At 39.2% G+C, this 16,832-nt stretch overlaps 1 protein-coding gene across 2 annotated transcripts in view; it reads left to right on the forward strand.

Moving 5' to 3' along the window:
- The first annotated feature begins 422 nt into the window (after positions 1 to 422).
- LOC115234497 (fatty acid synthase) overlaps positions 423 to 16,832 on the forward strand; it is an 18,084-nt gene continuing 1,674 nt past the window's right edge. The window contains exons 1-10 of one of the 2 annotated variants that reach the window (XM_029805634.1): positions 426 to 654; positions 6,808 to 6,974; positions 7,039 to 7,392; positions 7,544 to 10,713; positions 11,182 to 11,644; positions 11,740 to 12,103; positions 12,185 to 13,671; positions 13,966 to 14,906; positions 15,353 to 15,589; positions 16,032 to 16,832. In XM_029805634.1, the coding sequence (XP_029661494.1) occupies positions 6,866 to 6,974; positions 7,039 to 7,392; positions 7,544 to 10,713; positions 11,182 to 11,644; positions 11,740 to 12,103; positions 12,185 to 13,671; positions 13,966 to 14,906; positions 15,353 to 15,589; positions 16,032 to 16,133 (7,227 nt within the window). In that variant the 5' untranslated portion in view covers positions 426 to 654; positions 6,808 to 6,865 and the 3' untranslated portion in view covers positions 16,134 to 16,832. Of the gene's footprint in view, positions 655 to 6,807; positions 6,975 to 7,038; positions 7,393 to 7,543; positions 10,714 to 11,181; positions 11,645 to 11,739; positions 12,104 to 12,184; positions 13,672 to 13,965; positions 14,907 to 15,352; positions 15,590 to 16,031 lie in introns of both variants that reach the window. The other variant, XM_029805641.1, reaches the window with a different exon arrangement.

Raw genomic sequence — 16,832 nt, forward strand, 5'->3', positions numbered from 1 at the left:
CGCCACGCTACACGACACTACACCACGCCACGCCACGCCGCACCATGCCGGTAACGTTATCATCCGTTCCGATAACGCCGCTGATCTTACGTAAAATAAAAGTAGGAGACACAACATGTGACACACGCATGTGTGTCATGCCACGAAATTCTCCGTCACAGTATCGCGAGATGTCAAGTAAGCTGTCGGGTCAGACCGGATTATGATCCTGCCCATAGATTCGACGACAAGGGCAAGGATGTCGCGCGCGCGCGCGGGTGCCGTACGCATCGACTGGTGGACGCGCATGCGCTCGCGAAGTCCGCGTTCCCATTGGTTGTCACCACATGGTCTGATGTCAGACCACGGAGACGGTCCAATTCAATAATAAGATGCTGGTGGGCCTAAATGCGTGCCAGTCTTGTGTTTGATCGCACGACGATTTGGTTGCCTCACCAGGGAGCGGGAACAACTCGCGCCCGTCTGTGAGACGAGCGAGTGCGAGTCACACGTCACACGAGATCACGCGAGGAAGCGAGACCCAGTGATTCGAAAGACCCGACAGGCGACACGACAAGAGTATACGTCTAAATAAGCTGTTCCAATTCCTATCCGCTCCGTGGGACTCCACGTTACTTCAGGATTATACGTATATACGGGAAAGGCGCGAATCAGGTGAGTTCCGACCGATCGATATCGAAGTGACGCGAATATAATCGCTTTTCGAAGAAATTACCGGCGCGGAGCGTATCGCAGTTTTACGGGAAAGCTTTCGATTAATTGCAAAAGCGTCCGATAACGTTGACAAGAGTTAAAGAACAGAGCGAAAGAACAGATTGCTCGTGTATTGTGTGCTTTACTTATTCCAATTTGTAATCGCTTGTGTAATCGCATGTATATTTTGCAAAACTCGTTTCTGGTATCAATTTACATATACGAACGAATAAAATAAGTCCATTAAGCGCGATTTATAAAATTGCCGTATTTCTTAAGAAGGATGTATATGAGGATGTAGATTCAGATAATCATCTGTTCTTCGTTCAAGTATTTTTTTTCGAAGAATTTACAAAACGAAACGCGTATATAGCAGTTTCGCGTACGTATCAGAAATATTTATTTTATATGTTGAGAATTACTTCATATAGAAAAAGTATCAGATTAATGAGCAAATTTTTATAATTATCTACTTCTCAAAATATTTTCTGAAACAAATACCGAAATGTATAATGTGTGTAAGTTTTATATAAAGTTTGTAAATGTTTCAATAACGTAAAAATTCGTATAGAATCCAAGTTTTGTGTTGACTTCAAAAATCAAACATTACGTGAACAAATATTAACAAATCAATTTCACGATAAGATGAGTTTATACAAGTGTAGATTGATATATTTAAAAGATTAATAAGATTATACAACACACAGATTACGTACACAAAAACCCATTCTTTTAAAAGCGATATGTATCGGAATACACAGAATGTTCTAGAATAAATTATCCAGTTTTATGCATTTCAATATTATGACAGATGTTGTTGCGTGGATTTTTTAATATGTATGATATAAATGACTATTGATAATTGCTTGATATACTTCCTTTATTATATATTCAAAACAGTAAGTTCTGTGTCTCCTGTATATCTATTAGAACTTTCTGATTCCTGCACTATATGCGCCGCTAATGTTTCCTGCTCGCTAATAATCTTATAACTGTATCTAATGCCTATTCTACAACAATGCGAATTTATTATAATTAGTGTAAGATCTTAAATAATCAAGACATATATTCGGAACTTATATATATATATCATATTTCACTTATGATTCATACGTACTCATAGTTATATGAGAAGCAGTAAGATATTGATATGATTACGCAAAGATTATTATATATTAAATTACAAATTTCATGTTCAAGATTGGCAGAAATATTAAAAATTTAATTGATTTTTAACTATATAAATTATAAATTCAATTTTTATATTGCATTATTAACAAAATTTATATACATGCTTATATACATATATTTTTTTAAATTTGTAACAACTTGAAACTCAAATTTTGGTCTTCTTGTATTTTAGTTTTGCTAATAAACTAAGATTAGATTAATTACGAGTTGTCTATGTTCTGATGCAATAGCAAAATAGCACCTTGAAGAACATAGATAACTCGTAATTAATGTAACCTTTTAGTTTATCGTAATTAATCTGACCTTTTAGTTTATTAGTGAAAAAAAGATAAAGAAAAAACAAAATTTAATTTCAAAGTTGTTACAAATTTTATAAAGTTGAATTTAATTAGAGAAAAGCATATTGCCAAATACTATGAAACTATTCTCTTGAGAAATATATAAAATATTATTTTATATATTTTTATTTTACGAAGGAAAAATTAAAAACTATTTATTTGTTTTAAGTATATACTTCAAAAATAAATTTTTCCCCATATGTTCTTTTCTGTTCATCTACAGATTTTTTATATAATCTGTAATGGATATATTTGCTTAACAAAATCTTAATTAGATGTAATTGTTTTTCGCAAAATCTTAATAGTTGTTTTAGAAAATGTTTGAATATATAATGAACCCTTGAATTAAAAAATATTCTGTTCAGAGAACAGTTAACTTAAAGAGTTAAATGAATGGATATAAGTTTTATTATTCGTTTGCAATCTTGAAATATACATCGTGAAATTGTTTTTAACACAAAAGTCATTTGTGATATATTCGTGTGTAGGGTTGCACGAGATACCAAGACTAGTTTTGGTCTTGTCTTGATCTTGTCTTGAATTTCAAGACAAGATCAAAACAAGATTTTAAATTAATTATCAAGACAATACCAAAACAAATTTATATGTATGTATGTATGTATGTATGTATGTATGTATGTATGTATGTATGTATATATGTATGTATGTGTATATATATCATAATTGAGACTAACTCCATATTAATTAAGAAATTCATATGCGGAAGAAAGTATGCGTTCATCTTGTAAACACCATATTCTTGGCAAGCAATTTAACTTTATTTAATATACGAAATTGCGTGTGAATTTTTAAATATTGTATATGTCATATTTCGAAGCTGCAATTATTGGTACGTCTCGATTATCAATTGCAATCGCGTAAATTCGTGCTCGCGAATATGTGCGCGTGCGAGTAGTATCTATTCTGAAATTAGATATTCCGTTCGCCTGTTTCTAATGACATGTTTTAATGAGACTTAATTTGTTAATCAATTAGACAAACGATAGGCAATAGATGGAAGCCATGATGATTAACCCGTTTTGTACCTGTCATGGTTTGCAATTCTAATGTACATTTTTAGAAAAAAATCTTTATAATATAGAGTGCGGCAGAAAAACTGCATGTTTTGCAAAGAACAATAAGTCAGGTGATTTTCAAGTGAAACCAGTTTTAATTACACAAAATGGAAGGTTAAATAATATAATGCGGTAAAGGTTTGAATGTTCATCAAGAAGCAACAATTTTAAATACATTCAATATTTTTATAACAATTTCTTAACTTTTGGAAATAATTAATTTAATAATTTGGCTATTTCCGATAGTTTATATTCCTGTTGTTTCATATTTAAGGCTTCGTTTTGTTATAAGTATCTGTACCTGATATGATGATACCGGAAGCTGAACATTTATGGAATAGACATGCCCGAGAGAACCTCGTACGACTATTAACGTATTGTCAAGTGCAAGGCAAGAAGTGCGACAAGGATTCGACCTTCCTTATAGATTGCTCTGCCGTAACGTCTAACATGCTTAATATTACATGCAAGTGCAAATACGCTATGTCAGTCAGACACTGTGCTTACCTGATCTAACTTGACCTTGATTTGATCTGTTTGAACGTGATCTATCGAAAATTGAATTTAAGCAATATTACACATATACAACGTCCAAAAAAAAAAAAGGAAAAAAAGGAAAAGTCACGAAATATACTATTGCCGGTTTGTCACAATTTATTGTGACAATTTATTTACGAATTTTCAGAGATTAAATTAAGAATGCAGTTTTTTTTTTTTTTTTTATGACATCATTGATTTATATAATGCTTGACGAAATTATTTCTCTAGTGCCTATTTGGGATGTTACAGCAAAAAGACGAAGCGTTGATAAGAATCCAACCAGCGGCATGCGAGTACTAAATGATCTTTTAAATATTCCACACACACAAGATAGGAAATTCTCTATATATAAAATAGAAAAATATGACACACACAGGCTCTTACATTTTTATCAAAAACAATTCTGTGTTTTCCTGAAATATTCAACGTGATACGTTTAGGAAATTATTAAATAATTCGCATGGATAATCCGTATATAATTTTCATGAATGTCTTTAAAACTGATATCGATTTTAGTATCAATTATTTGAGTAAATTTCAGTAAATGGTAATGAAATGGCAATGATTAACTTTGTTTTTCATTATTCACATACGTCAACAAATAATTTTTTTTATCGTTTAACGATATACGTATAAATGAATACGTTTACATATATGAGTATGTATACGAATGATATACGTATAAATGAATACGTATAATTGATAGGGAAAAACGTAAAAACTGTCGTTGAAAGAGGAATCCGGAAGAGGCGGAGATTGTGGAATGTAAAACAGATTGTATTTAGTTGTGGCGGCTTCAGGCACGAGACGGCTTCGTGTCAAGCACATGTGGCAGACATTATGTCACCGCATACATTTCATATTTTCAAGATCGCGCATTATTCATCCACACGTGTACAGTATGTACACAATGAAGCCACGATCAAAAAATCATTTCGAAATGCGACTGGGAAAATGACCATTCTCTCTGATGCAAAATTGTCCTGTGTTACCAAATATATCTATCATTGAACGTATAATTAGCGTATGCGCGATGTAATGCGTGGCATAATAAATCGCGCGATAATAATCAATTCGTGGTTACGCGATACAGTATGACTTAATGCCCCGACCTTTCAACTTAAACTTTTATGATGTAACGCGATCGACCATAAATTTTTTTCTGCCGTAAAGTAAAAAATTTGGTATAAATTTGTTTTTTTCTATCAATAGGGTCGTGCTTCGATCGAGCTACGTGTGACGCGCATCAACCGGTACGTGCAATAAGTTTTATCAAATATCCATCTTTGCGATAATACACGAACCTCATCACGGGATCGATGTAACGTCGTGTTGAACGAGCGATTTTATGTGCGGTTTTAGTGGCACGTATCGAAAACAAGGATGATGTTAAATGCCAAATATGAAGTAAGAAGAGCAGCTGTAAAAACAGATATTATCAAGCGGTTGGTTAAATATCGAGAAATTTTTTGCGAATTACGCGTATACGTGTCATTTTTCTGGCTGCGGAAACTGTATCATGTATACCATATACATGTAATGTATGCCGATAATAACACATTCTCTCGATCATGTGATCAATGTGACGAATTTCGTGATCATCGTTAACATTTTATCGCGTATCACGGTATCGCGATTTTTCATAAATAGCACGTTTGAGATGAACGTACGGCTGAATATATCAGTATTTGTCCACTTATTTTATTATTCTCAATGTAAAAAAGTGTTGAGATAAATTTATCGAAAAATGAATATATCTTACGAAATATTTTATATCTTAATTTTTTGATATATATAACACAAGATATATATACATATATACACAAAATATCTTATAAAATATATTCTTACTATCCGATAATTTTTTATCCTTCATATACATATATATATGCATACATACATACAGGAAATATCTTTTAAATGACACTGCGATATGGGTGACCCCTAATTTACATATGGTAAATAACTTGTAAATTATGTTTTACAAAAAATTATATAAAAAATTCAAGGTGTACAAGTAAGGTGCTTTAAGAACGCTATTTGCTTTATCGCAATAACAATTTACGTTAATTAGTATATTAATTAGTTTTGTCCTAATAGCGACTGAAATGCTTTAGGATTGAAATCTTAATGGAATATAAAATGTGTAGAAAATTTCTGAACAAAGATAAAGAAAATTGCTAATTTGAGGACATGCGGACCATCGTTTGTTAATACTATTTGTCAAGAAAAAGTGAAAAGAGAGAAATAGAGAAAAAAAGAAAAAAACGATATCTGCGCGCGTGAACAATCATTGCAAAATTGGTTTATCTAAGTGAAACTACTCAATTGAGATCACTCAATTAACTATGTTATATGCCAATTGAAGGTAATTGGTCATAGACCGAACGTATACAAAGAGACCGCTGAACGAAAAACCAGTGTGAGCTCAGATTTCGATGTGCTAGAAACGCGTAAATTATTTCTCTGTTTATTCGTGAGAATGGGATTTCGACCATCGGCATGATATAAAATTCTTCGTGTTTCTAAACTCATCGAGATCACATCGCTTTCAATCTTTTTTCCCCCGATAGATCGTGATGTGCTAGAAACGCGTAAATGATTTCTCTGTTTATTCGTGAGAATGGGATTTCGACCATCGCGGCATGATATAAAATTCTTCGTGTTTCTAAACTCATCGAGATCACATCGCTTTCAATCTTTTTTCCCCCGATAGATCGATCGAAATTATCAAAAATCCCCGTTTGTTTCCTAAAATCTGTGTGTGCGCGTTGAAAAAAGAAAACAATATTTTTATCAAAGACAATATTTTTATATGCATTTTAAAAAATGTAGACGACATTGAGAAAAGTTTCTATTCTTTAAATATTATATGTACCTCGTTCTCTCTTCGTACCTCACGTAACTCTCGAAGAGACAAAAAGCGAAGAGACTTCAATCGGTTTTATTGGTTTTATTCTAATTTGCAGATAGTGATTTTAAGGACGTAAAAGAAGATCCTACGTACAGGACGAACCTTTCGGCAAGATGCCTGCACAGTTTGAAAGTATCAACAGCCCGGTGACGCGGGAGCCCGTGGTCACAAATGGAGTACCGTATTCCATCGACAGTGACATCGTCATTACAGGCATTTCAGGTAATTGTCAGTACGATTAACCGTATCGTTATCGGAGCGTAACGCGTCGATGACATTATTCCAGGTCGTTTACCTGAATCGTCAAACATCGAGGAGTTTAAGGAGAATCTCTTGAAAGAGATAGATATGATTACCGATGATGAGCGCCGTTGGTCGGCGGGCCTCTACGGATTACCGCGAAGATCCGCCAAGATCAAGGATCTCGCTTCATTCGACGCCTCCTTCTTCGGGGTACATCCCAAGCAGGCGCACGTAATGGACCCGCAGCTTCGCATACTGTTAGAAATCACGCATGAAGCAATAGTTGATGCTGGCATCAACCCCTCGACCGTGAGAGGATCCCGCACCGGTGTGTTTGTCGGCGTCTCGTCCTCCGAATCGGACGAATTTTGGACGAAAGATCCAGATCGCGTTAACGGTTTGTATATTTCGAAAGTTGACTTCGAATCTGAACAAAACAGAACAAAATAAAAAAAATGTCATTAGAATTCTTAAAAACTTATAAAAGAATAGAAACACATAAGGTAACTTACTAAAGGTAAATTGTTAAACTTGCATTTTGTTTGTAGGATACGGATTGGTCGGATGTTGCAGAGCAATGTTCGCCAACAGAATCTCTTTTGCGTTTGATTTTACTGGACCTAGTTACGCTTTGGACACGGCTTGTTCCTCGGCTATGTTTGCCATGCATCAAGCAGTCACTGCGATACGCGCCGGCGAATGCGACGCTGCGATCGTCGGTGGGATGAATCTGTTGCTGAAGCCAGAATCCGCGCTTCAATTTCATAGACTAAATATGTTGTCGCAGGACGGCAAGTGCAAAGCGTTCGACGTCACGGGCAACGGGTACGTAAGAGCCGAAGCAGTGGCGGCGATATATTTACAGAAGGCGAAGGACGCGCGCAGAGTGTACGCCACAGTGCTTCACACGAAAACGAATATCGACGGCCATAAATCCCAGGGCATCACATATCCGAATGGTGAAATGCAGAATAAATTGATGCGCGAGGTGTACAGTGAGGCGAGGATTAATCCTGCGGACGTAGTTTACGTAGAGGCTCACGGTACCGGTACTAAAGTGGGCGATCCGGAAGAGATCAACTCCATCGATAGGTTGTTTTGCAAAGACAGGAAGACTCCACTACTACTTGGCTCAGTCAAGAGTAACATGGGACACGCGGAACCTGCCAGCGGACTCTGTTCAATCGCCAAGGTGCTGATTGCGATGGAAGCGGGCATGATTCCCGCAAATTTACATTTTAACACACCGAATCCGGATATTCCTGCCTTGAAGGAGGGACGCATCCGAGTGGTTGACAAAACCATGCCGTGGAACGGTGGTATCGTAGGCATCAATTCATTTGGCTTTGGTGGCGCGAATGCGCATATTGTTCTCCGTAGTAATCCGAAGCCGAAATTATCCCCAGTTCCGGACACTATCGAACAACTGCCCAAGCTGGTCACCGTGTCGGGTCGCACGGAGGAGGCTGTGCACGCATTGCTGGAAAAAGCGAAAGAGCATCGCAAAGACGACGAGTTTGTTTCGTTGTTACATGTCGTTCATAAGAACAATATACTGGGTCACAAGATTCGCGGTTACGAGATCTTGAGTATCGATAATACACGCGAAATAACTGAGGTAACGAGTGACGAGAGACGTCCTATCTGGTTTATATTTTCCGGTATGGGCACGCAATGGGCGGGTATGGGTCGCGAATTGCTCGCCATCGAGACTTTTCAACGTAGTTTGCGACGATGCGCGGACGCGTTGAAACCCCACGGCATCGATCTCATGAATATTATTATGAACGCTACAGAGGAGACATTGGACAACGTGACAGATTCCTTCGTGTCGATCGCGGCCATGCAGGTCGCTCTTGTCGACATGCTCACATTGATAGGCATACATCCGGATGGTATAATCGGACACTCCACCGGGGAACTGGGTTGCGCCTATGCCGATGGTGCGTTTACACCGGAGCAAACTATTTTAGCAGCCTATAGCAGAGGCAAATCAATTATAGACTCCAAACTGCAAACGGGCTCCATGGCGGCGGTCGGTTTGAGCTGGGAGGAAGCTAAAAAGATGTGCCCGCCTGATATCTCTCCGGCTTGTCACAATTCTGCGAACTCGGTCACCGTTTCCGGCCCCCCCACGTCTCTTAAAAAATTCGTAGAGGAGTTGAAGAGCAAGGATATCTTTGCCAAGATGGTCAAGAGCTCCAATGTCGCATTCCACAGCAAATATATCGCCCCGGCTGGTCCCAAACTACGCGCCTCTCTCGACAAGATCATACCAAACCCGAAGCAGAGATCGGCCAAATGGATCTCGAGCTCCATACCCGAGGCCTCATGGGGCAGCCCGCTCGCACAACTCAGCTCATCTGCGTATCATGTCAACAATTTGCTATCACCTGTTCTCTTTCGGGAAGCGATCGCGCATATTCCAGCGAACGCGATAACGATCGAGATTGCGCCACATTGCTTGCTGCAGGCAATTCTGCGCGGATCGCTGCCACCGACAGTGATCAATATTGGCCTCCACAAGCGGGACCATCCGAACAACCTGGCTTTCTTGTTGTCTAGCATAGGTAAGCTATACATGGCCGGTGCACAACCCGACATCTCAAAGCTGTATCCGCCAGTGAGTTTCCCCGTCGGTCGCGGGACGCCGATGATTGGGCCCCTAGTCAAGTGGGACCACTCCGCCACATGGGATGTGCCCTCTTTCAACCAAAAATCAAGTCAATCGGGCGAATGCATAGTACAAGTAGATCTATCGAAAGAGTTAGACGCTTATCTAGCAGGACATCAGATAGATGGGCGAGTCCTTTTCCCAGCCACCGGTTATCTTCTGCTTGTGTGGAAGACTTTGGCGAAACTGCGCAACACCGACTTCGAATTATTGCCAGTCGTATTTGAAAATGTGCGCTTTCAGCGCGCCACTATTATGCCGAAAGAGGGAACGGTGAAATTCTCGATAAACATCTTCGAGGGAACGGGCGATTTTGAGATCTGCGAGGCCGGTACGGTTGCCGTCAGCGGAAAGATCCGTGCATCCGAAGCTATCGAGCGAGATCAGGTGAACTTACCGCCACCATCAATTCCGCCTGCTGACAACGAGATTTTACCGTTGAACACCAAGGACATTTACAAGGAGCTAAGGCTGCGCGGATATGAATATAGCGGTATCTTCCAGGGGATCAAGATCTGCGACAACTACGCTATTACTGGCGAGCTTCTTTGGTTCGACAAATGGGTCTCGTATTTAGATACTATGCTACAGTTTAGCATATTGTCCAATAGCCACAAGCTGCTATATTTACCATCACGTCTCCAATACGCCGCGATCGACCCAGTTCTGCACAAACAATTGACAGAGGAGCTACCGTTGGACAACGGATTGCCAGTATATCATTACAAGAATGTCAATATTGTCAAATCAGGCGGTGTCGAATTTAGAGGATTAAAAGCTTCTCTGGCTCCTCGACGACAGCAAACTCAGGCTCATCCTAAACATGAACGATATACTTTCGTACCCTATGAAAATTCGCATAGTCTGGTGGAGGATCCAGCAAGGGGTAAAATGCACGCGCTGAATGTGCTGTTGCATATCGTGTGCGAGAATACGACAGCGTTGAAACTTAAGGTCATGGAGATCGCGGGTGAACGAGCCGCGGAGGCTCTCTTGATACCATATCTAGTCGATTTTATCGATGGTGAACCGAACCTGCCCACTGTAAGTATATCACAGGATTTTAATACGAATCACATTCATAACTTCAACAGTAAATTTCAACGGAGGTCATAGATGGAGCAATCTGAAACTGAAAAGCCTATTGTCGATTGCCGCTAGTATATTTCCTCTAACATAAGCCTGAAGCTAATAAGCGTTGAAGATAAACATTGTTAGCTCTCAATATGTTCTTGGAATGCGAATTTTCAATATACGAGAATTCCATGAATAAATTTCATATTGTAATTTTAAATTGCTTGTTTATGTGCACAATTTGAATGCGTGTGAAATACAGGGAATTACGAACAATATTGATAATCGTGGGTTTCCTATCTATATTTGCCTCTCTAAGACTTCTCAATGCTTAAAATTATTGCGACATTTTTTATATATTCATTAATATCGCGCAAAGTATTGAATCATCGCAATCGTTATATTTGTTTCGCAAAAAATTATGCTTTATCGTTTCAGTTCGATTTACAAGTGGCTGCTGTTTCTCCTGGCAATTATACAACAGTTTGCAGCCAAATGAATGTTGACGTCGTGGCGGGGGATGTGAATGATGCACCTCCCGCTCAGGACGTGCATCTCGTAATAGCAGCGGACGTTATATCCAACCAATCTCATGGCGTTCTCAAAAATCTGGCGGCTGCTTTGAAACTCAACGGTTTCGTTCTTTTGGAGGAAACCGCTGCGCAACTGAATTTTAAAACCGCGCTGAAGCAAACAGATCTAGTATTGATCGCGAAACAGACCGATCCCATAGGAAAAACTTATCTATTGCTGACAAAGCTTGAGAAGAAGGAAGAGCCGACTGTAATACAGATCACGGAGAAGACTTTCTCGTGGTTGGAGGGTGTGAAAGCGGCACTGAAGAAATCTGAAAGCGAGGGTCAACAAGTGCTCCTTGTATCCCAAGGCGAACCGTTACTCGGTAAGATGTTTTAGGGAAAAACAATTTTTAAACAATTTTTTTGATTATGTTATGCAGATCAGCAAAACGTAAACGGCCACTTTTTTATTCTGCAGGTCTAATCGGACTCATGACTTGTATACGAAAAGAGATGGGCGGTGCAAACGCACGTTACATCTTCATTCAGGACAAAAACGCTCCCAAGTTCAGTTTATCCACGCAATTATATGCGGAACAGTTAGATAAGGGACTGGTGGCCAACGTGCTGAAGGGAAGCCAGTGGGGCAGGTATTTGCACTTGCAGTTGGATCAACAGAGCAACGTGTCTTCCCTGCAGGTGGAGCACGCTTACGTGAACTCACTGGTGCGAGGAGACTTAAGCAGTTTGAAATGGATTGAAGGCCCGTTAAGTTATTACCGGCCCGATAACTCTTCCAATACGATGCTCTGCAGCGTGTACTATGCTCCGTTGAATTTCAGGTAAGTTTCGACAAACTGTCTTTAATTACTCGTTTAGAGATGAGGATGACAGCGAGATAAATAAAATATCTTACACGATAGGGATATCATGCTGGCGAGCGGGAAACTACCACCGGACGCCTTGCCAGGAAAAATGGCTACGGAGGATTGTATATTGGGATTGGAGTTTTCTGGGAGAGACGCGGGCGGACGTCGCGTGATGGGTATGGTCGAAGCTAGGGGATTGGCGACCACCGTAGTGGCGGATCTTGGTTTCCTCTGGGAGGTACCCGATAAATGGACGTTAGAACAGGCGGCAACGATACCTGTCGCTTATGCAACCAGTTACTACGCTCTGTTCGTACGAGGTCAACTAAAAGCGGGCGAAAGCGTGTTGATTCACGCCGGTACAGGCGGCGTCGGCCAAGCTGCGATCGCCATCTCTTTGCATGCCGGTTGCACGGTCTTCACTACCGTTGGCACGCCGGAGAAAAGGGAATATCTCAAGAAAACCTTCCCCCAATTGACCGATAGACACATCGGCAATTCTCGGGACACGAGCTTCGAACAGCTAATACTCACTGAGACACAAGGACGCGGAGTCGATGTGGTGCTGAACTCGCTGGCGGAAGAGAAGCTGCAGGCTGGCATACGATGCCTCGCGTTGAATGGTCGTTTCCTCGAGATTGGCAAGTACGATCTATCGAATGACAGCCGCGTAGGAATGTCAATGTTCTTGAAAAATACGGCCTTCCATGGTATACTGCTGGATGCGTTGTTTGGAGATGATTGTGCAGAGAAAAAGGAGGTGGTAAAGCTTCTTTCAGAAGGGATCAAAAACGGCGCAGTGCGTCCACTACCCTCGACAGTGTTCTCGGAGCAGCAGCTCGAGCAGGGATTTAGATTCATGGCGACTGGCAAACATATTGGCAAGGTATTACTGAAGATTCGGGATGAAGAACCGAAAAAACTCGTCTCGCCGACGCCAAAGATAGTGGCTGCCATACCACGTACTTACATGAATCCAGAGAAATCGTACATATTAGTCGGTGGTCTCGGTGGCTTCGGTCTGGAGCTGGCCAACTGGATGATTTCACGCGGCGCCAAATTTATCGTTCTCGTGTCACGTTCGGGCATACGCACCGGTTACCAGGCATTGTGTGTGCGACGCTGGCGCGAGAATGGTGTGAAGATCCTCATCTCCACGGCGGACGTTACGACCTTATCGGGTGCTGAACGCCTGATCCAGGAAAGCAGTCGACTGGCTCCGGTGGGTGGCATATTCAATCTCGCAGCTGTATTGCGCGACGCGCTGATCGAGAATCTGACAGAGGCCGATTTCAAGACGGTAACTCTGCCGAAAGTCGACGGTACAAGAAATTTGGACGCGGTATCGAGAAAATCTTGTCCATCGTTGGATTATTTCGTCGTGTTCTCATCCATATCGTGCGGCCGCGGCAATACGGGCCAAACTAATTACGGTTTTGCGAATTCGGCCATGGAAAGATTGATGGAACAGAGACAGGCCAATGGTTTACCTGGTCTCGCCATTCAATGGGGTGCCATTGGAGACGTTGGCTTAATCATGGGTAATATATGCAAAATGTATTTTCTTGAAGAAATCCGAGTTTTAATCAGTTGGTTTTTTATTCCTGGATCCGTGATTTTCCGAGTCTTTATTTCTATAAAAATCCATCCTTTTATTTTATTTTAAAAAGCATTTATATTCATCAACATAGCGGCATGATTTCCTAAGGAAGACAATAACGATAACATTAAAAATTAATTAAGCGGTATATACGTGCGGGGTATTATTGTTATAAAATCATTATATGTTACATTTTATAATCTGTGTTATTTACACAATATTGTTATTCTTCTAGATATGGGAGGTAACGACACCGAGATTGGCGGTACCATGCCACAACACATAGTAAGCTGCCTAGCGACTATGGACGTATTCCTACAACAACCGCATCCAGTTCTATCTTCCGCAGTATTGGCTGAGAAAAACAAATCCACGGATAGTGGTAATAAAATCCTCCTCATCGAAGCCGTTGCCAATATCTTAGGTATTAAAGACGCTAATTCAGTTGGTGGCAGCAATAGCCTGGCCGACTTGGGTATGGACTCACTGATGGGCACGGAGATAAAGCAAACCCTCGAGAGAAATTATGATATCGTGTTGTCGCCTCAAGAGATTCGCGCTTTGACGTTCGCCAAACTACAAGAATTATCTTCGTCGACCACCGAGACGAATAAGAAGCCATTTACGGCCGCAAACGTGACTGCTAGTGCGAATTCGGACGAAAATGCTGCCAGCAATGCACTGATGATGCAATGGCCAGGCGATGAAATGCTGCCTAAGGAAGCTCTCATCCGAATGAAGACAAAGAGCGCGAATGGATCGCCATTGTTTATCGTTCACCCGATCGAGGGTTTCATGAAATCATTAGAGTACATGGCTAGCGAGCTCGAGAGACCACTTTGGGGACTGCAAAGCGTTGAATATGCGCCGCACGATACAATACCGGAAATGGCTAAATTCTATATAAACAACATCAGGAAAGTTCAAGAGAAGGGACCGTACCACCTGGTGGGATACTCGTTCGGAACTTGCGTCGCTATCGAGATGACTTTGCAGTTGGAATCCGCTGGGGAGAAAGTCACCCTGCATTTAATCGACGGTTCGCTGGATTTTATGCGAAAACAATGCGAAATGATCGGCAAAATAGATGTGACAAATTGCGTTATCTCCGATGGCTGTATGAAAGCGTTGGCGTATTTCAGCATTCAGTTTAACAAGAAGGTCAATTATTCTCAAGTAAGTACTATCACGTCCACATGTCTATCTTTTTGTATATCTAAATAAAGTATATTCTTGATTATTACATGGTAGGGAGAAAACTGTACACTAATAATCAAAGAATACAAACATTCAAAAGCAGAAACTGCATCTCATTAAAGCACAAATAAAAATCAATAGTAATTATAATATTAGCCACGATATGCATAATATATACAATGAGCGAATGTTTATTATTTATAAATAATTCATGATCTTTGTTTGCCTTTCAAGAATTCGGTAATGAATCGTTTGATAATAACAATTAAACATATGCTTTTTTTCATTTTTATTAGTTATTAGCAATTCACAATGACATAAATATGATCCATAAATGAGAGCACAAATAATCCAGGGTACATGTATATATGCATATACATGTAATCGAGATATTTATTTTTCAATCTACATATATTTCATTCTAGGCATACAATATTCTGAGACAGAGCAAATCAGATGAGGAGATGTTTGACAAAATGTTACAAGTAATAGGCGATACCCCATATCCACAAGAAGATGTAAAGATTGCTGGGTATCTTCTGTTTAAAAAATTGGTGGCCATTTCACTCTATTGTCCGGATAAAAAAATCAAAGGACCAGTGACATTGATTAAGGCTACAGAGAACTTTGTGCCCATAGAAAAGGATCACAATTTGTCACACGTAAGAGATTTCTGTCCTTATCTGTTTCTTTCGTTGAATATATATGCAATATTGTCAATATTTTAATTTTATTTTCCTTTTTCTTTTAAAATTGTGAATTTATTATGAATTTAAATTCAAATAAAGGTTTTTATTTCAATACAGTTTTTATCGAATATATTCCGTTTTTCTTTGCATCTATTGTAGTTATCCGAAAAATAGAATATTGGCAATATATTAGCACAAATATTTACAATATTGTCACATCCAATTACAAATAAATAAAAAATCCAAATAAAAATTAATTGAATAGATAGATAAAACAGTTGATTTTATACAAGTTTGATAGATATTTTTATCAAAGCTAAATAATACTATTCTCTCAATCTCCTTCTCATACGCGAAAGGAATTTGCAAATTATGTATTCAAAGATTTATACATACTTTACCTTTTCTCTTTCAGATTTGCATGCAGCCCGTGAGAGTAGAAGAGGTGAATGGTAATCATAGAACAATACTGTTGGGAGAAAGTGCAAAAAAGATCGCAAGTTTTTTGCAAGTGTAGTTTGTAAAACGCGAGAGAAAGTTTGTTAAGAAAATGAAGTGCATAACGTAACTAGAATCCGTGTAAAAATTTTATTACGGCCAAGACAATGTTTCATGGCATAGCGCGGTGTCGGTAGAACTTAATTTTCACAAGGTTGCAGAAAGATTGTAGATATATTTTATCATGTAATCATACGATCGCAAATTCTTTGCACCATGTTGCTGCAATGTGAAACTGAAAGATTTCGCGCTATATAAAGTGACGTTACATAGGAATCTTTTATCATATGCTCTCCGATATTACAAGTCAGAAAATTCTTTGTATTCGCAAGCAAGCAAAACGTACAAAAATGAGAAATGCATGAGATAAGATGATACAGCTTTTTAAAATGGTATATCAGTACTTCCCTTATCATTAATTAATTTAAATTAAGTACAATAAGTTTTCTTGTATAATTTTTAAGTATATGGGATCAGTAACTTGTTTTAAGACTGTGTAAGCTTTTTCGTGATATTTCCAAAGTGGATACGAATTGAATGTGTGCGTATATATTTATTTAAATTATATTAATAGTTTACTTTTTTCTCCACTTAGTAATTAATGATACTTTGATTTTTAGCGGGTTGATCTCGTTATCTCTAGCATTTAATGGAGTCTGTAATGCTTCTCACACACACACACACACATCCATCATCACAATATCGTGATGAAATTGTA

This window comes from Formica exsecta, unplaced genomic scaffold (genome assembly GCF_003651465.1).
Source record: "Formica exsecta isolate Colony F162 unplaced genomic scaffold, ASM365146v1 scaffold108, whole genome shotgun sequence".
In the NCBI taxonomy this organism is placed as follows: domain Eukaryota; kingdom Metazoa; phylum Arthropoda; class Insecta; order Hymenoptera; family Formicidae; genus Formica; species Formica exsecta.